General features: G+C 39.3%; 2 protein-coding genes and 1 long non-coding RNA gene across 11 annotated transcripts in view; 1 reads left to right on the top strand and 2 right to left on the bottom strand.

Moving 5' to 3' along the window:
* Positions 1–20,214, bottom strand: part of LOC309708416 (dolichyl-diphosphooligosaccharide--protein glycosyltransferase subunit TUSC3) — a 106,469-nt gene that overhangs the window by 11,344 nt on the left and 74,911 nt on the right. For both annotated transcript variants that reach the window (XM_082536443.1, XM_082536444.1), the window contains exon 8: positions 17,721–17,795. In XM_082536443.1, coding sequence (XP_082392569.1) covers positions 17,721–17,795 — 75 coding nt within the window. The remainder of the gene's footprint in view (positions 1–17,720; positions 17,796–20,214) is intronic.
* LOC309708430 overlaps positions 1–20,214 on the top strand; it is a 235,350-nt gene that overhangs the window by 157,130 nt on the left and 58,006 nt on the right. The gene's annotated exons all lie outside the window — the stretch shown is intronic.
* On the bottom strand, positions 1,484–10,497 carry LOC309708423 (uncharacterized protein; the record flags this gene model as incomplete). 8 transcript variants are annotated; one of them, XM_082536469.1, is made up of 9 exons in its annotated part: positions 1,714–1,835; positions 2,038–2,132; positions 2,332–2,461; positions 4,237–4,281; positions 5,826–5,870; positions 7,202–7,246; positions 9,200–9,244; positions 9,550–9,628; positions 10,274–10,497. In XM_082536469.1, the coding sequence occupies 9 exons, from the start codon at positions 10,396–10,398 to the stop codon at positions 1,824–1,826; spliced, it is 621 nt and encodes a 206-aa protein (XP_082392595.1). In that variant the 3' UTR covers positions 1,714–1,823. The 8 variants fall into 8 exon arrangements, with proteins under 8 accessions (XP_082392597.1, XP_082392595.1, XP_082392596.1 ...); XM_082536470.1 differs by lacking the exon at positions 9,200–9,244 and adding an exon at positions 7,947–7,991; XM_082536472.1 differs by lacking the exon at positions 9,200–9,244 and adding an exon at positions 7,947–7,994 and having other exon boundaries at positions 9,574–9,628.

Below are 20,214 nucleotides of genomic sequence, written 5' to 3'. Positions count from 1 at the left end.
TTGTCCTAGTGTCTTTATGTCTTTTTTTTAAACTTCACCACCCAGGTGGTTACAGCAGATGGCTGTCCAACCTTGGGTCTGGTTCTACCATGTCTTTGTGTTAAAAGGGACTACTTCCTTCCCACTGTTACCGAGTACCTGCTTGTAAAAAAGCCTACTAGTTGGGCTTTTCAAACTAATATTGCATTCTTTTACCTTGAAGTGACTGTTGTTTTGAAGTTGCATCATATAAATACAGCTGAACAGAAATTCTATTGATCCTGCTCTGGTATAACCCATGCTCTTAATAGTTGTGTTATATCGCTGGGGGAATGTGTATTTTTAAATTATTCTGAGCGTTATTATGTGAATCTATTTAGCATTTTACGTACATTAATTTAACTTTAATTGAATACCAATAATTTCCGTAAAACGTTTCCCACAACACTACTTTTAACAGTTCTCAAGTTAATACTTTTTAACTTTCAGGTCATAACTGAACTGTGGCATTAAACTTCTTTACTTGCAAATTGCATAGTTGGTGGCTGCATAATTAGTTGCTGCTTAGTAAATCAGATGTTAATTTCAGACAGACTGCGAGTGTAAATTCAGTAATTATCAGTATTTTTTTTTCCACCCATTGTTAATTGCAAAGATCATAGACGGATCCAGCTGGATACCATTAGCATTTCCATTAGTTTCTGTTTATGTGATATTCATGTAGATTAAGAACATATTTTGCATGAATGAGTTTTTTTCTATAAAGTCACAGAAAATTAACTTTTCAAGTTTATTAGTGATACCTGAAATATATTCAATATAAGGGACGCAAGTATGCCACAGCTCCAATGTATTTAGTTTCAGTTAGACAGATACATATGCACACACACACACACACACACACACACACACACATACGTGTTTTCGTGATATATCAGTACGTATGACAAAAATGTGACAAATGGGAACGTGCCTTTCCGAAGGTCCTAGAGGCATGGGGATCTCAAAAAAATTTGACCCATGCTTCCAGGAACACACCCATCTGTTGAGATTTTGGCTAGGGCTAAATTTTGGTCAAACCTGAATTTAATGCTACTTGTGAGGACACTGTCAGGTTTATGTGACTTATGAGTACCATAAGGTCACACACAGATATTTCATGTTTAGGTGAATTGTGAAGCCCATGGAAACACATAATTTTCAAGTATACATGACTTATAAGGACCAGGTAACGGTAGGTTCTGCATTTTTAGCTTGGCTCCTTTTGAGATTACAATATAATAGACATGGATGCACAATAGTAATGCTCATCAGTTGGGTAACTTCTGACAGAAATATCAGACATTTATGTGTTAATAAAACAGTAAATCTGAGCTGTGTAAAGACTTTAAAAAAAAAAAAAAAGACATGGGTCAAATGTGGTCAGTCTACTTTTTAAGTCTTGATATTGTAATGCATTAATTCATTTTGTAGTGAATGTTCATGTGAATAAAAACGTGGAACATTATCTGCCTTTTTTATCATTTAATTGCAAAAAGCACCCAGCATAAACCACAGATTTATGAGTAAGAACAATGCAATACAGAAAACTGCAATACTGACATAACTGTGGAAGTAACAAAGTATCTCTCTTGCTTGTTTCTTTTTTTCTTGCATCTTTCTTTTAATGCTATGATCCTGTTGTGGCTGTAGTACCTTATGACAACCCAGTCTCTGCTTTTCAGAGCTGCCGGCTCTGCTTGGAGGCAGCAGTCACATTCCTTTTTACCTGGTACTTTGCAGCTTTTTATGAAGTGAAACATGCCGCTCAGCAACCTTCACTTCATCATTTGTCCACTTGCTTCTCACCGTCCCAGCTGTCATAAATGGAAACAAAAGAAAATATCTTAATGTGAATGCAAGAAAAGATAGAAAATATTCTAGTTTATAATGTGAATACAAAATGTTCTTAAACCTTGCTTTCTACTGGAGCACTTTAAAGGAGCAATAAGCACAATTCATCATACTTAGGTTGAAGGAATTAAAAATGACTATGTGAAGAACTAGAGGTGTAATTACATCTGGAGTACAGCATGAAGTCACAATCCCTCTCTCTGTGTTGATCTCCAGCCATAGACTTTGGTTTGGTTCACAGGCAGTGCAAAACAGCACACCTAGCAGTGAAAAGATATTGCTTATTGCTCCTTTAAGGATGCTTGGAATGAACCATTTGAAGTGCTGTGTTCTGCTGGGAATCAAATAAGATGAAATGATTTATGATAAAAGCTCTGAATAGTGTCATGTCTGAAAACAAACTTGTTCTTTGATCACAAGTATATTAACCTAAAACATTTTGTATTTGGGTGCCTTTACCCCTTCTTGGTGAAGTGTTGCTAATGTTTTTGTTGTCCAGGGTGATTGAGGCAGAGGTGCCCTTCATGTTGTCCAGGGCAGCTGAGTAAAGCGTGTGGCTTGGAACCCCCGGAATACTTGGTCCTTGAGCCTTTGAAAAGTAACAGTGAAATATGAGAATCAATGCATGCAATAGGTCTGTTTGCTTTTTTCTCTGCATTGTAGGCAAAGTCAGCGTTGGGCAGTGTGTAATTCTACATTAAGGGGCTAAGGGGCGATCGTGGCTCAAGAGTTGTAATCAGAAGGTTGCCGGTTCGAGCCCCAGCTCCGACAGTCTCGGTCGTTGTGTCCTTGGGAAAGACACTTCACCTGTTGCCTACTGGTGGTGGTCAGAGGGCCCGGTGGCGCCAGTGTCCGGCAGCCTCGCCTCTGTCAGTGCGCCCCAGGGTGGCTGTGGCTACAATGTAGCTGCCATCACCAGTGTGTGAATGTCTGTGTGAATGGGTGGATGACTGGATGTGTAAAGCGCTTTGGGGTCCTTAGGGACTAGTAAAGCGCTATATAAATATAGGATATTTACCATTTGATATGAATATTTTACATGTGAACATAATCTACTAATAATACTCATCACAGTGTGATTGTTTGAAATCGGATAGAGTGTTATTATCTTCATGACAAACATCCCTGCTGTTCAGTTTCAATGTAACACAAACTAGAGTTGTTGGTTCTACCAATTGAGAAAGGCTAAAAACAAAAAAACAAATTCATGTCCTTCACAGCTTAAAACAATCTGAGGACAATGTAACACAGAAATATCAAATTTAGTAGGAATAAAGATCAAGCTGATGCTTTAAAGGGAAAGTTAGGACTAACAAATGATATGCCAATTTCTTTCTCCTAAGATGTTCACAAACAAGTAATGCTAATGTTGAATATGGGAAACTTTCAATCAAACTGATTATTTTAATATAATCAAAGGGCACTTAATTTATGCACTAGGCCCAACTGACACATATACTTGATGCCAAATACAAAAAAATAATGTGTAACCTGTTGGAAGAATGAAGTGGGTGTGTCACTCACCAATTGGTCTGAAGGAGGTTGAGACAGGACCTCGGTACTTGGTGTCTGCAACAAAAGACAACAATATAACGTCAGAAACATTCTCTAGTATAAATCCCGACTATTTAATTAACTACAGATCATATTTGTATCAGTGAATATTATTACAGAAGGATCTGACTTCCTTATACCAGATTCTATAGAAACTTAACACTGTACGGTTCTGCTACCCAACGATATGAGGACAGTGTAACACACACTAGAGTTGTTGGTCCTACCACATGAGGAAGGCAACTGAAACACACTCCTGTCCTTCACAGCTTAAAACAATATGAGGACAGTGTAACACACACACTACAATCACTGGTCCTACCATATGAGGACTTCTACTTAAACACACTCCTGTCCTTCACAGCTTAAAACAATATGAGGACATGACGACTGAACACATGTAGAGTTCACATTCCTGACCTCTAACTTCTCCTGCTGTTGTCAATAAAAGCTCTAAACCCAACACTGATGTACAGCCATCTATTTCCCCAGAAATTAAATCATGTAAACTGATCAGCGGGAGCTTATTTTGACAAAAACATGTGTAAAACGACAAAAATATCAAATTTTGTCAGAATAAAGATCAAGCTGATGCTTTAAGGGAAAGTTTGGACTAACAAATGGTATAGACAATTACTTTATCCTAATGCTAATGTTGGTTTTGGTTAACTTCGACTAAAACTGATTGTTTTAGTACAATTAAAGTGCATTTCATTTATGCACTAGGCCCAACTGACACATATACTTGATGCCAAATACAAAAAAATAATGTGTAACCTGTTGGAAGAATGAAGTGGGTGTGTCACTCACCAATTGGTCTGAAGGAGGTTGAGACAGGACCTCGGCACTTGGTGTCTGCAACAAAAGACAACAATATAACGTCAGAAACATTCTCTAGTATAAATCCCGACTATTTAATTAACTACAGATCATATTTGTATCAGTGAATATTATTACAGAAGGATCTGACTTCCTTATACCAGATTCTATAGAAACTTAACACTGTACGGTTCTGCTACCCAACGATATGAGGACATTGTAACACACACTAGAGTTGTTGGTCCTACCACATGAGGAAGGCAACTGAAACACACTCCTGTCCTTCACAGCTTAAAACAATATGAGGACAGTGTAACACACACACACTACAATCACTGGTCCTACCATATGAGGACTTCTACTTAAACACACTCCTGTCCTTCACAGCTTAAAACAATATGAGGACATGACGACTGAACACATGTAGAGTTCACATTCCTGACTTCTAACTTCTCCTGCTGTTGTCAATAAAAGCTCTAAACCCAACACTGATGTACAGCCATCTATTTCCCCAGAAATTAAATCATGTAAACTGATCAGCGGGAGCTTATTTTGACAAAAACATGTGTAAAACGACAAAAATATCAAATTTTGTCAGAATAAAGATCAAGCTGATGCTTTAAGGGAAAGTTTGGACTAACAAATGGTATAGACAATTACTTTATCCTAATGCTAATGTTGGTTTTGGTTAACTTCGACTAAAACTGATTGTTTTAGTACAATTAAAGTGCATTTCATTTATGCACTAGGCCCAACTGACACATATACTTGATGCCAAATACAAAAAAATAATGTGTAACCTGTTGGAAGAATGAAGTGGGTGTGTCACTCACCAATTGGTCTGAAGGAGGTTGAGGCAGGACCTCGGCACTTGGTGTCTGCAACAAAAGACAACAATATAACGTCAGAAACATTCTCTAGTATAAATCCCGACTATTTAATTAACTACAGATCATATTTGTATCAGTGAATATTATTACAGAAGGATCTGACTTCCTTATACCAGATTCTATAGAAACTTAACACTGTACGGTTCTGCTACCCAACGATATGAGGACAGTGTAACACACACACTACAATCACTGGTCCTACCATATGAGGACTTCTACTTAAACACACTCCTGTCCTTCACAGCTTAAAACAATATGAGGACATGACGACTGAACACATGTAGAGTTCACATTCCTGACCTCTAACTTCTCCTGCTGTTGTCAATAAAAGCTCTAAACCCAACACTGATGTACAGCCATCTATTTCCCCAGAAATTAAATCATGTAAACTGATCAGCGGGAGCTTATTTTGACAAAAACATGTGTAAAACGACAAAAATATCAAATTTTGTCAGAATAAAGATCAAGCTGATGCTTTAAGGGAAAGTTTGGACTAACAAATGGTATAGACAATTACTTTATCCTAATGCTAATGTTGGTTTTGGTTAACTTCGACTAAAACTGATTGTTTTAGTACAATTAAAGTGCATTTCATTTATGCACTAGGCCCAACTGACACATATACTTGATGCCAAATACAAAAAAATAATGTGTAACCTGTTGGAAGAATGAAGTGGGTGTGTCACTCACACACTGGTCTGAAGGAGGTTGAGGCAGGACCTCGGCACTTGGTGTCTGCAACAAAAGACAACAATATAACGTCAGAAACATTCTCTAGTATAAATCCCGACTATTTAACCCTCGTTTTACCCTAGCGAAAAAAGGGACCCGCTTGGGTAACTTTGGATTTTTGATTCTCAATATATCAGTCATTTTAAAGACTAGTTGCATGAAACTTGGCCAGGATGTGTGTTTTAGGATTATTTTTGAAATTCAATGATCCCCTCTATGGTGTGGTGTATAGTAAAGAAGATTCACATATGTACTACCTCCTTTTACCCTTGTATCCGTTTGGGCCCCATTGACTCCCATTATAATCACATATTTTCGATATACTGTAATCCTGACATGCGATAATGCCTTTCTCGTGAATACCTAATGGATCTAAGCCTCAGCCTTCAAAATAAAGGAAAAATAGGTTTTGGATCAAATGAGCACAATATTAGGTACAGCACCACCATAGACATTTTCAGTGCTTTTGAATGGAGGACATGGTTATCTTACTATGCAAAATACATGACAATAAAACAGCTGACCACCATAAAATAGTCTTGATGTAGTGGAACTGATATAAGAGAGTGGTGTGAATGTGATTGAGAATATATATATATATACTGTGTGTGTCGGTCACAAACAAAACGGCCCGTAGAGCCGCCTCCTTGAAGTGAACAACGGGAGCCTGCTCCGTTTTTTTCTCCTTTCTCTGAACCTCTGTCAATGTTATTTTGCTTCACTTTGCACATGAGCCTTGTTTTTGCCCTCAGCAGAGAGGGGAGGGGTGCAAAAGCAGCCACGTGTTTGTTGAGCAGAGGGGGGAGGGGTGCAAAAGCAGCCACGTGTTTGCAGAGCAGAGGGGGAGGGGTGCAAAAACAGCCACGTGTTTGCAGAGCAGAGGGGGAGGGGTGCAAAAGCAGCCACGTGTTTGTTGAGCAGAGGGGGGAGGGGTGCAAAAGCAGCCACGTGTTTGCAGAGCAGAGGGGGAGGGGTGCAAAAACAGCCACCTGTTTGCTGAGCAGAGGGGGGGAGGGGCAGTCGTTACTCTCCCAGTGGCATCTCAACAGAGCCGGAGGGAGAGAGAGAGATCGTTTTGGATTCAAGTGCACACTTGAAGTCTGTGAGAATAGTTTGCAGCCTTGTCTTACTAGTCATTTCTGCACAGACGCCACTAAATGCACAGACTCGCGCACACACAACACGAAGCGCACGGTCAATTTAGGGGAGCTTGGAAGCTGTGCTCATCGTGCAAACAGCGCGTTATTATCGTAACGGCTGCAAAAGTTAGGATATGTCCTGTCTGCAACATCCATCTTCACCTGTTGGAAGAATGAAGTGGGTGTGTCACTCACCAATTGGTCTGAAGGAGGTTGAGACAGGACCTCGGCACTTGGTGTCTGCAACAAAAGACAACAATATAACGTCAGAAACATTCTCTAGTATAAATCCCGACTATTTAATTAACTACAGATCATATTTGTATCAGTGAATATTATTACAGAAGGATCTGACTTCCTTATACCAGATTCTATAGAAACTTAACACTGTACGGTTCTGCTACCCAACGATATGAGGACATTGTAACACACACTAGAGTTGTTGGTCCTACCACATGAGGAAGGCAACTGAAACACACTCCTGTCCTTCACAGCTTAAAACAATATGAGGACATGACGACTGAACACATGTAGAGTTCACATTCCTGACCTCTAACTTCTCCTGCTGTTGTCAATAAAAGCTCTAAACCCAACACTGATGTACAGCCATCTATTTCCCCAGAAATTAAATCATGTAAACTGATCAGCGGGAGCTTATTTTGACAAAAACATGTGTAAAACGACAAAAATATCAAATTTTGTCAGAATAAAGATCAAGCTGATGCTTTAAGGGAAAGTTTGGACTAACAAATGGTATAGACAATTACTTTATCCTAATGCTAATGTTGGTTTTGGTTAACTTCGACTAAAACTGATTGTTTTAGTACAATTAAAGTGCATTTCATTTATGCACTAGGCCCAACTGACACATATACTTGATGCCAAATACAAAAAAATAATGTGTAACCTGTTGGAAGAATGAAGTGGGTGTGTCACTCACCAACTGGTCTGAAGGAGGTTGAGGCAGGACCTCGGCACCTGGTGTCTGCAACAAAAGACAACAATATAACGTCAGAAACATTCTCTAGTATAAATCCCGACTATTTAACCCTCGTTTTACCCTAGCGAAAAAAGGGACCCGCTTGGGTAACTTTGGATTTTTGATTCTCAATATATCAGTCATTTTAAAGACTAGTTGCATGAAACTTGGCCAGGATGTGTGTTTTAGGATTATTTTTGAAATTCAATGATCCCCTCTATGGTGTGGTGTATAGTAAAGAAGATTCACATATGTACTACCTCCTTTTACCCTTGTATCCGTTTGGGCCCCATTGACTCCCATTATAATCACATATTTTCGATATACTGTAATCCTGACATGCGATAATGCCTTTCTCGTGAATACCTAATGGATCTAAGCCTCAGCCTTCAAAATAAAGGAAAAATAGGTTTTGGATCAAATGAGCACAATATTAGGTACAGCACCACCATAGACATTTTCAGTGCTTTTGAATGGAGGACATGGTTATCTTACTATGCAAAATACATGACAATAAAACAGCTGACCACCATAAAATAGTCTTGATGTAGTGGAACTGATATAAGAGAGTGGTGTGAATGTGATTGAGAATATATATATATATACTGTGTGTGTCGGTCACAAACAAAACGGCCCGTAGAGCCGCCTCCTTGAAGTGAACAACGGGAGCCTGCTCCGTTTTTTTCCTCCTTTCTCTGAACCTCTGTCAATGTTATTTTGCTTCACTTTGCACATGAGCCTTGTTTTTGCCCTCAGCAGAGAGGGGAGGGGTGCAAAAGCAGCCACGTGTTTGTTGAGCAGAGGGGGGAGGGGTGCAAAAGCAGCCACGTGTTTGCAGAGCAGAGGGGGAGGGGTGCAAAAACAGCCACCTGTTTGCTGAGCAGAGGGGGGGAGGGGCAGTCGTTACTCTCCCAGTGGCATCTCAACAGAGCCGGAGGGAGAGAGAGAGATCGTTTTGGATTCAAGTGCACACTTGAAGTCTGTGAGAATAGTTTGCAGCCTTGTCTTACTAGTCATTTCTGCACAGACGCCACTAAATGCACAGACTCGCGCACACACAACACGAAGCGCACGGTCAATTTAGGGGAGCTTGGAAGCTGTGCTCATCGTGCAAACAGCGCGTTATTATCGTAACGGCTGCAAAAGTTAGGATATGTCCTGTCTGCAACATCCATCTTCACCTGTTGGAAGAATGAAGTGGGTGTGTCACTCACCAATTGGTCTGAAGGAGGTTGAGGCAGGACCTCGGCACTTGGTGTCTGCAACAAAAGACAACAATATAACGTCAGAAACATTCTCTAGTATAAATCCCGACTATTTAATTAACTACAGATCATATTTGTATCAGTGAATATTATTACAGAAGGATCTGACTTCCTTATACCAGATTCTATAGAAACTTAACACTGTACGGTTCTGCTACCCAACGATATGAGGACATTGTAACACACACTAGAGTTGTTGGTCCTACCACATGAGGAAGGCAACTGAAACACACTCCTGTCCTTCACAGCTTAAAACAATATGAGGACAGTGTAACACACACTACAATCACTGGTCCTACCATATGAGGACTTCTACTTTCCTGTTGGAGGTTGAGACACGACAGAGGGACAGCAGGGTAGTAGCTTGCACAAATGATTCTATTGACACAACAGGGAAGTGAGATTAATGAACTGAACGCAACAGACTCTTTCAAAATAAAACAGGAAACATGGCATGAAAATACAAACGTGGTAATATACAGCCCTAACATAAACTCCTTAAAACGATATTAATAACGTTAAGCCAAACTCAACTAACCCGCCATTAAACATAAGAAACTCAAAAACCTTAGAATAACATCAGAAACGCTGGGCCAGAGACCCAGACCGTGAGCAAATAACTATAATATTATTGATTTGTGCTGAATAAGAAAACATTAATATTATCATTTAAATCCCCCCAAGCATATCTTGTGTTGAAAAAAAAAAGTGTGTTGCAGTTAGCTACACTGAGCTTAGACTGACTGTCTCTGCAGTTGAAGATGCAGAGCACATGCAAGGCCGCAGGTCCCTTTAACTCCGGTGGGAATTTAAAAACAGTTAAATTTAACTTCTAATATCTATTGTTAAAGATAAATCTTAAGTAATTTTTTAGCATTTATCATCATTCACCACTTTCAATTTGTTCAAATCGGTTGTGTATTGTTTTAATTCCGTTTAACTAACCTTAATTAGCTTGTTAAACATACAACTTTACCTCGCGGAGCTTTCGTCGACGCATGGATATCAAAGGTAAATACATACCTCAAGATAAATCTCTCCTGAGTGCTGAAGGTCCCGGATGTGCCGTTCACGCAGAGCTCCGGCGAGTTTGTATCTTGCCGTGACCAGCAGCTCTTTGGTTGACGCTTTCGAACAATCAGATGCATCTTTACTCACTTTTTGACCAATCAGAGACGTCGTTCTATGCTCCACTGACGAAATGCTGCATCCTCTCACCAGCCACGGTCTCTCCTCGTCCATTTAACAACAAAAACACAGCAACACGTGCTGGATTTGAGGTAGGAACACTTGAGAACTGTCACAATGTTTTGCAAACTGCTGTTACAGTTAATTTCGTTCCGTTAATTTGTTTGGTTCCTATTCTGAAGTAACACTTAATACACATGGGGTTAGCTTGCTGGTCTAGTTTAAGTTAGCATGGGCATGCTGTTCACTGATAGAGTAAGGCTAAAATTGTCCTGATATTGTCAGTGTGTTATCATAAACATGCAGCACCCCTAGACCCCCAAGTTAAAATACAGATAATAGATAAGCAATTTAAGAAAATAAGTATAATGTGTATAATAAATGATTTTACTGTCACTGATTTTATTGTCATGGTCCTGGGTCGGTGACCCAGCGCTTTTAGTTTATTATTATGATGATGATGATGATGATGATGATTATTATTGTTTGAGTTCTATGTGTTATATTTGGTCTGCCTCTGAGTCTGTGTCTCTGTCTATGCTGTCACCCCGTCTGTTTGTGAATCTGTCTGTTTAGTTCTGTGTCTTGTTTGGTTCCCCGTGTCTGAGTTTCCTGTTTTATTGTGAAGGTCTCTGTCTGATGTGAGTGTGTTCAGTTTACGTTTCCCCTGTCCCGTCAGCTCTGATTCCTCCCAGCCGTGTTGCCCTCCTGTCTCTCATCCCCTGATTACTGGTGTGTGTATTTAAGCCCTGTGTGTTCTCCTGCCTGTTACTCGGTGTCCTGCTCGGCGGCTGCCGCGCATCCCTTTGTCGTATGCACCCAGGTCTGTTATTTTAGTTCTTCCCAGTTTAGGTGTCTTCAGTTATTTGTCATGCCCCACTGCTTGTTTGCCACTACACCTTGTAAATAAACTTCACTAGCATTTTCATCCACTGCTTGCATCTTGGGTCCTCCTTCCTCCACACCACACGGCTCGCCTTCCCAGCCGTGACACAAATCAATTTTAATGGAATCCAATTGCAGCAAAAGGTGGTTCTACAAAGTATTGACTCAGGGGGCTGAATAATTGCGCACACCCCACTTTTCAGTTATTTATTTGTAAAAAATGTTTGGAATCATGTATGATTTTTGTTCCACTTCTCACGTGTACACCACTTTGTATTGGTCTTTCACGTGGAATTCCAATAAAATTGATTCATGTTTGTGGCTGTAATGTGCCAAAATGTGGGAAAGTTAAAGGGGGCCGAATACTTTTGCAAGCCACTGTAAGTCCTGTCCTCATTTGTTCAGTGTCAGGTCATCTGTTGTCTTTGGTGCCACGTTTCCATGTTCCAGGTATCTTTGTATCCATGTCAGGTTTCATGGTTTGTTTGTTTTTTTTTTTAATAAAAAATATTTTCCCCAGGTTAGGTTATTGTTTAGCTTCACCTCTGCCTTTTGTTTTGTAATCTTTTAATTTCAATTCAATTTTATTTATATAGCGCCAAATCACAACAACAATCGCCTGAAGGCGCTTTATATTGTACAGTAGATCGCACAATAATAGATACAGAGAAAAACCCAACAATCATAGGACCACCTATGAGCAAGCGCTTTGGCGACAGTGGGAAGGAAAAACTCCCTTTTAACAGGAAGAAACCTCCAGCAGAACCAGGCTCAGGGAGCGGCGGGCATCTGCTGTGACCAGTTGGGGTGAGAAAAGGAAGACAGGACAAAGACATGCTGTGGATTAATAACAAGTATGATTCAGTGCAGAGAGGTCTATTAACACACAGTGAGTGAGAAAGGTGACTGGAAAGGAAAAAACTCAGTGCTTCATGGGAATCCCCCGGCTGCCTACGTCTATTGCAGCACAACTAAGGGAGGATCCAGGGTCACCTGATCCAGCCCTAACTATATGCTTTAGCAAAAAGGAAAGTTTGAAGCCTAATCTTAAAAGTAGAGATTAATAAACGGCTTGCTTTCTGTTAATATTCAAATTTTCTTTCACGTTCCTTTGTGTCAGCATTTTGGGTCCACTCCTCAAATTCATACATATGTCTAACCGTTTTTCCCCACTCGGCGACACACCCGTCGGGGGTCAAACTCTGGTAATTGGCAATTCTGTTCTCAGACATGTGAAGCTAGAGACACCGGAAACCATAGTCAATTGTCTTCCAGGGGCCAGAGCAGGCGACATTGAAGGAAATTTAAAACTGCTGGCTAAGGGTAAACGTAAATTCAGTAAAATCATAATTCACGTCGGCAGTAATGACACCCGGTTACGCCAATCGGAGGTCACTAAAATCAATATTGAATCGGTGTGTAACTTTGCCAAAACAATGTGGGACTCTGTAGTTTTCTCTGGTCCCCTCCCCAATCAGACCAAGAGTGACATGTTTAGCCGCATGTTCTCCTTAAATTGCTGGCTGTCTGAGTGGTGTCCCAGAAACGATGTGGGCTTCATAGATAATTGGCAAACCTTCTGGAGGAAACCTGGTCTTATAAGGAGAGACGGCAGCTCTCATTTCTAGAAATATGGACAAATTAATTAAACCCCCCATAATATGACTATCCAGAGTTGGGACCAGGAAGCAGAGTTGCAGTCTTACACGCCTCTCTGCAGCTTCTCTCCTCCTGCTACCCCCCCAAAAACCCATCTCCATAGAGACTGTGTCAGCTTCCAAAAAGACAAAAAACAAACTAAAAACCAGCAACAAACAACTTAAACATAAACAATTACAAAGAAAGAACAATACAGTATCCACATCCTAACTAAAGAGTAAAACAGTGAAATGTGGATTATTAAATATTAGGTCTCTCTCCTCCAAGTCTCTGTTAGTACATGACTTAATAATTGATCAACAAATCGATTTATTCTGCCTTACAGAAACCTGGTTTTAGCAGGATGATTATGTTAGTTTAAATGAATCAACACCCCCGAGTCATTCTAACTACCAGAAACCTCGAAGCACAGGCCGAGGGGGCGGTGTGGCAGCAATTTTTCACACCAGCCTATTAATTAATGAAAGACCAAGACAGACTTTTAATTCATTTGAAAGCCTGATGCTTAGCATTGTCCACTCCAGCTGAAAAATTTTAGAAACCAGTCTTATTTGTTATCATCTAATTGTCCACCTGGGCCTTACACAGAGTTTCTCTCTGATTTCTCAGACTTTTTATCTGATTTAGTGCTCAGCTCAGATAAAATAATTATTGTGGGTGATTTTAACATCCATGTAGATGCTAAGAATGACAGCCTCAACATGGCATTTAATCTGTTATTAGACTCAATTGGCTTCTCTCAACATGTAAAAGAACCCACCCACCACTTTAATCACACTCTAGATCTTGTTTTTAACATATGGCATAGAAACTGAACATTTAACAGTGTTTCCTGAAAACCCTCTCCTGTCTGATCATTTCCTGATAACATTTACATTTACAATAATTGATTACACAGCAGTGGAGAGTAGACTTTATCACAGATGTCTTTCTGAAAGCGCTGTAACTATGTTTAAGAATGTAATCCACCCACTGTTATCATCTTCAATGACCTGTACCAACACAGAGCAGAGCAGCTATCTGAACGCTGCTCCAACAGAGGTCGATCATCTTGTTAATAATTTCACCTCCTCACTACATATGACTCTGGATACTGTAGCTCCTGTGAAAACTAAGGTCTCAGATCAGAAGTACCTGACTCTGTGGTATAATTCTCAAACACGTAGCCTAAAGCAGATGACTCGTAATCTGGAGAGGAAATGGCGTGTCACAAATTTAGAGGATCATCATAATTGGAGAAATATTTTGCTGATTTATAAGAAAGCCCCCCGCAAAGCCAGAACATCTTACTATTTGTCACTGATTGAAGACAATAAGAACAACCCCAGGTTTCTCTTCAGCACTGTAGCCAGGCTGACAAACAGTCAGAGCTCTTTTGAGCCAACCATCGTTAACTAGTAATGACTTCATGAACTTCTTCACAAATAAAATTCTTATCATTAGAGAAAAAAATTACCAATAATCATCCCACAGATGTAACATTATCTACAGCTACTTTTAGTACCGTTGATGTTAAGTTAGACTCTTTTTCTCCAATTGATCTTTCTGAGTTAACTTCTATAATTACTTCCTCCAATCCTCCGTGTCTTTTAGACCCCATTCCTACAAAACTGCTCAAAGAAGTCCTGCCATTAATTAATGCTTCAATCTTAAATATGATCAACCTATCTCTAATAATCGGCTATGTACCACAGGCCTTCAAGCTGGCTGTAGTTAAACCTTTACTCAAAAAGCCATCTCTAGACCCAGCAGTCTTAGCTAATTATAGGCCAATCTCCAACCTTCCTTTCATATCAAAAATCCTTGAAAGAGTAGTTGTCAAACAGCTAACAGATCATCTGCAGAGGAATGGCTTATTTGAAGAGTTTCAGTCAGGTTTCAGAGCTCATCACAGCACAGAAACAGCTTTAGCGAAGGTTACAAATGATCTTCTTATGGCCTCTGACAGTGGACTCATCTCTGTGCTTGTCCTGCTAGGCCTTAGTGCAGCGTTCGATACTGTTGACCATAATATCCTATTAGAGCGATTAGAGCATGCTGTAGATATTACAGGTACTGCACTCCAGTGGTTTGTATCATATCTGTCTAATAGACTACAATTTGTTCATGTAAATGGAGAGTCCTCTTCACCCACTAAGGTCAATTATGGAGTTCCACAGGGTTCAGTGCTAGGACCAATTCTGTTTACATTATACATGCTTCCCCTAGGCAGTATCATTAGAAGACATAGCATACATTTTCACTGCTATGCAGATGACACCCAGCTCTATCTGTCCATGAAGCCAGATAACACACACCAATTAGTTAAAGTGCAGGAATGTCTTAAAGACATAAAGACCTGGATGGCCGCTAACTTTCTGCTTCTTAATTCAGATCAAACTGAGGTTATTGTACTCGGCCCTGAAAATCTTAGAAATATGGTATCTAACCAGATTCTTACTCTGGATGGCATTACCTTGGCCTCCAGTTATACTGTGAGGAACCTTGGAGTCATTTTTGACCAAGACATGTCCTTCAATGCACATATTAAACAAATATGTAAGACTGCTTTCTTTCATTTGTGCAACATCTCTAAAGTTAGAAATATCCTGTCTCTTAGTGACGCTGAAAAACTAGTTCATGCATTTGTTACTTCCAGGCTGGACTACTGTAATTCATTATTATCAGAATGTCCTAAAAACTCCCTGAAAAGCCTTCAGCTAATCCAAAATGCTGCAGCAAGAGTACTGACAGGGACTAGAAAGAGAGCAGATTTCTCCTGTTTTGGCTTCCCTTCATTGGCTTCCTGTTAAATCCAGAATTAAATTCAAAATTCTACTCCTCACATACAAGGTCTTAAATAATCAGGCCCCATCTTATCTTAATGACCTTGTAGTACCATATCACCCTATTAGAGCACGTCGCTCTCACACTGCAGGCTTACTTGTTGTTCCTAGAGTATTTAAAAGTAGAATGGGAGGCAGAGCCTTCAGTTTTCAGGCCCCTTTTCTGTGGAACCAGCTTCCAGTTTGGATTCGGGAGACAGACACTATCTCTACTTTCAAGATTAGGCTTAAAACGTTCCTTTTAGCTGAAGCATATAGTTAGGGCTGGACCAGGTGACCCTGAATCCTCCCTTAGTTATGCTGCAATAGACGTAGGCAGCCGGGGATTCCCATGATGCATTGAGTTTTTCCTTTCCAGTCACCTTTCTCACTCAGTATGTGTTAATAGACCTCTCTGCATTGAATCATATCTGTTATTAACCTCTGTCTCTCTTCCACAGCATGTCTTTCATCCTGTTTTCCTTCTCTCACCCCAACCAGTCGCAACAGATGGCCGCCCCTCCCTGAGCCTGGTTCTGCCAGAGGTTTCTTCCTGTTAAAAGGGAGTTTTTCCTTCCCACTGTCGCCAAAGCGCTTGCTCATAGGTGGTCATATGATTGTTGGGTTTTTCTCTGTATCTATGAAGCGCCTTGAGGTGACTTTTGTTGTGATTTGGTGCTATATAAATAAAATTGAATTGAAATTGAATTGTACTTCTGTGACATTTACAGTTGCTTAGTTAATTAAGTGACTTAATTACTCACTTTTATTTACTAATTGAATTACTAAATGAAGCTGGAATTGTGCATTCTGCAGTTTTTAATAGTGTGTTATTAGTTTTTAAAGAAACAATATGCATTTTATACTATATTGTAAAAAGTATAAGGTAAGTTGAATTTAAAATATAATTAATAAAGTGTTGACTTTTTTCATCAATTCTTGTAGATACACAGAGTCGAGACTGAGCCTGATGATCATACTGAATCAGATGACAGCGGCAGGAATCTCCAAGTTCAACTGCAGATTGCAGATGCAATTATATTAATGTAGATTAATATAAACTCTTCAAGGGTCAAAATCTGCACACACATCATTCTGCATAGTGAAGGTCAGACAATTTGTGCATTGATCTTGAGAAGTAAGACTCATTAATTAATAGTAATATAATTAGACAAATGTTGAAACTTTATATTTCGATACATTTTGTCAACAACAAAAGAAACCAAGCTGTGCAGGTACTGATAACTGAATCTAAAGACCTTCATTTTTGTCAAGATTTGCCTGATTTAACTGTTGTTACCCTTGCTTATAGCTCACCTTAATATGTATAAAAATGTGAAAAGTTTTTGATGTGTGTTAGAATGATTGTTTAATTGGCAAGGTTTGAACGAACAATTTTCAGAAGCCTCAAAATTCATCTGTTACTATTCCACGAATGATTGAAATAAAGTTCACCTCCATTTCAACATTGAATACGACTTTGGACATAAGAACTAAAAGGTGCTGTCCACGCATGTGTCCGCTAAGCCCCAGAAGGGTATAACCTGGGTCAAATGTGTTATTGTGTCTGACACACCTACAATATGAGGACTCGCAGAGTGACGTCACTGAAAGTGTGTTTAAAGTGTGTTAAGTTCCAAAACTGGCCAGTAGGCGGCGAAACTGAAAGTGAGCAAAAACGCTAAACACACTTAAACACACTTTTTCATAAAATTGTGATGTTTCAGGACTTTCGAGATTTTTGGTTTGGGAGCATGTTGGGAGCCTCTAGAACACTTTAGAAAGCTCAGAAAAATGAGGACCTCAAAAATGTCCTCATTTTTCTGAGCGTCCTCATTTTGTGAGTGTGTTATCATAAAATTGTCCTAAGATGTCATGAAAACAAGTACACACACACACACACACACACACACACACACACTTTGTCAACTTACTTCTTCTCTTGCCAACATCTCCCTTGGAGGTGGCAGCTTCATTGAGAAGCACCATCCCCATGGTGATTGCAGCATCTGGGGCAAGGTTGTCAAGGAAACAACAGACTCGTAAACACGAAAGAAGAAAGTAGAAATTTATATTGAGAGAAAGGTTAGTTAAACTATTAATTTTAATGACTATTGTGGTGTAGCAAACAGAACAGTCTATAGAACAATGAAAAATCTAAAAGAAAGAAAGGATGTTATATATTAGGGGTGCAACGATACACAAAATTCTTGGTTCGGTTCGATACTCTGGTGTCACGGTTCGATATTTTTTCGATACAAAAAAATGTTCATGCCTTTTTAATTTGTCATTTATTAAAATTATAAATATATATTTTTAACTCAAAAGTACAGTTTTTAAATGTAATGTTGCTGAAACAACAAAATATATAAAAAATAAATAAATCTATCTGATCGAGAAATCACTCATCTTTGGAAAAGAGAGTTTATTACAGAGAAATGGCTCTTTCCAAAATAAAAGCTATACTATACGCTTCTTCTGGGCTATATTCTCAGCAGCATATTAAACATATCAGGTCCCCATAAGGAGAATCATGTGCTAATGGCTGTCTAAATGACTTGGGTAAAGTTTGTAGCATGTGCGCTTGTTGTTTTTGTCTGCTTCCACTTGTCTTTGCACTAGGATGATGTCGGTGTAAATGTGCAGTCATATTCATTGTGTCCCCACTAGTGCTGTCAGTGTTAATCTCATTAAAATGACATTAACACCATAATGCGGCAAATCTCTGTTAACGAGTTACCGTGGATCGCCCCGTGCATGGGGGTGGACGGCGTCAACACGTTAACAAGCTAAATGCGCATTGCGTGGCACATCCGACATACTGTTTTACTTTTGTCCATGACGCGCTTACCACCAGGGTCATACTTCACATGAAAACCAAAATAGTTCCAAACGCCAGATCTGAATGAGGATGGAGGAGGTTCAATTTGCCATGTTGCAACAAGCTTAACTTTTGTCTCGCTAGCTTGCGCTGAGCTCAGTGGATCTGCGCTCGACAGTGCAGCCTTGGCGGAGTCTGAGTCGAACGCAGATCCACTGAGCGCTTAACACAGACAGCATCGTCAGAAGAAAAGTTGATAAAATAAATTAAAAATTTTGTATTGTTAGATACATATGCGTACTGAACCGAAAGCACTGTATCGAACGGTTCAATATCGATACGAGTATCGTTGCACCCCTAATATACACATATTAGGGGTGCAACAATACTTGTATCGATATATATACACACACAAGAAAATAACATAAGAGTAATAAGAATAATAACATAGCTAGTATTTTTGAACAACAAGTCTTTGTCTGTGCTCATGTAGAACATGCATAAAGTGAAATTATTAATAACACACAGCTGCAGAAAGACAAATCACTTTAATCCTAACTGCAAAAAGTAATTTGCAGTTAGGATTAAACTTTAATAATTGTGAACAATTCATACAATACTCATACAATATTGTAAACACTTATATATTACAGAAGCAAACATTTTTTCATTCAACACCTGAGCTGTTTTTAAATCACTTCAAGCACAGGCTCACATGGCTTAGGGCCTAATTACAGATTCTTCTCTCTAGCATGCTCTGCATACAAATGCACACAACTAGGCAAAGCCTGATGGGGTGCACAAACAAAGACTGCCACATGGGAACATACAGGGGAAAAACTAAGGTATTCTCTTGATGTTGGGGTAAAAGATATGGCATGCTGGTGCGACACAAAGACAAGATCTCAAAGTACAGCAAGGTGGCTGTTTGGGTGGCTATACAGAGTGTCACAAAAATTATTATAACTATAGACCAATCTGCATTGATATAAAGTTTCCATCATGTCAAAGCAACCACAGCTTTTTCTCTTACAAGGAGCAACTGAACTTGAAAAAGACTGTAGCAGGGCTGAAACTATTAAAAAAACAAACCAATAAACAAAAAAACAAAAACAAAACAGTCCCTTGGCCTGCAGGCATCCTACACCCTCATCAGTCTATAGTAACAAACATTATGAATATGTGAACCTTAGATTATGAAATAAAAAGCATATTAACTATGCAGTAGCTACCTGTAGGAGAGCTGCTTTAGAAACACAACTAAAACAGGTCTTTGTTTGTTGGATATTTTTACTTTTAAATTCTTTGCTTTGTTTAAAGAATATAAAATGTCATTTTGAACAGTCACACCATGTTTGATAAACAATATAAAGCCCTGGAAACATAACAAATTAACACTTGTTTAACACTTCATTCGCACCAATATTAGTTGCAACTTTAGTATAACTAATAACCACCAAGATGCTAGACAGTCTACAAATAAATAATACCATCAAGGAAACATTTAATTGAGTATGGTTTTGTAGCTTAATGTGGTAACTGTTTCCGCATGCATAAATTAAAGATTAAGCAAGATTACATTCTTCTATGATGCTCATAAAATGTGC

Source organism: Aulonocara stuartgranti (genome assembly GCF_965226115.1).
Source record: "Aulonocara stuartgranti genome assembly, chromosome: 6".
NCBI lineage: Eukaryota > Metazoa > Chordata > Actinopteri > Cichliformes > Cichlidae > Aulonocara > Aulonocara stuartgranti.
This window is presented reverse-complemented; position numbering and strand designations above follow the sequence as displayed.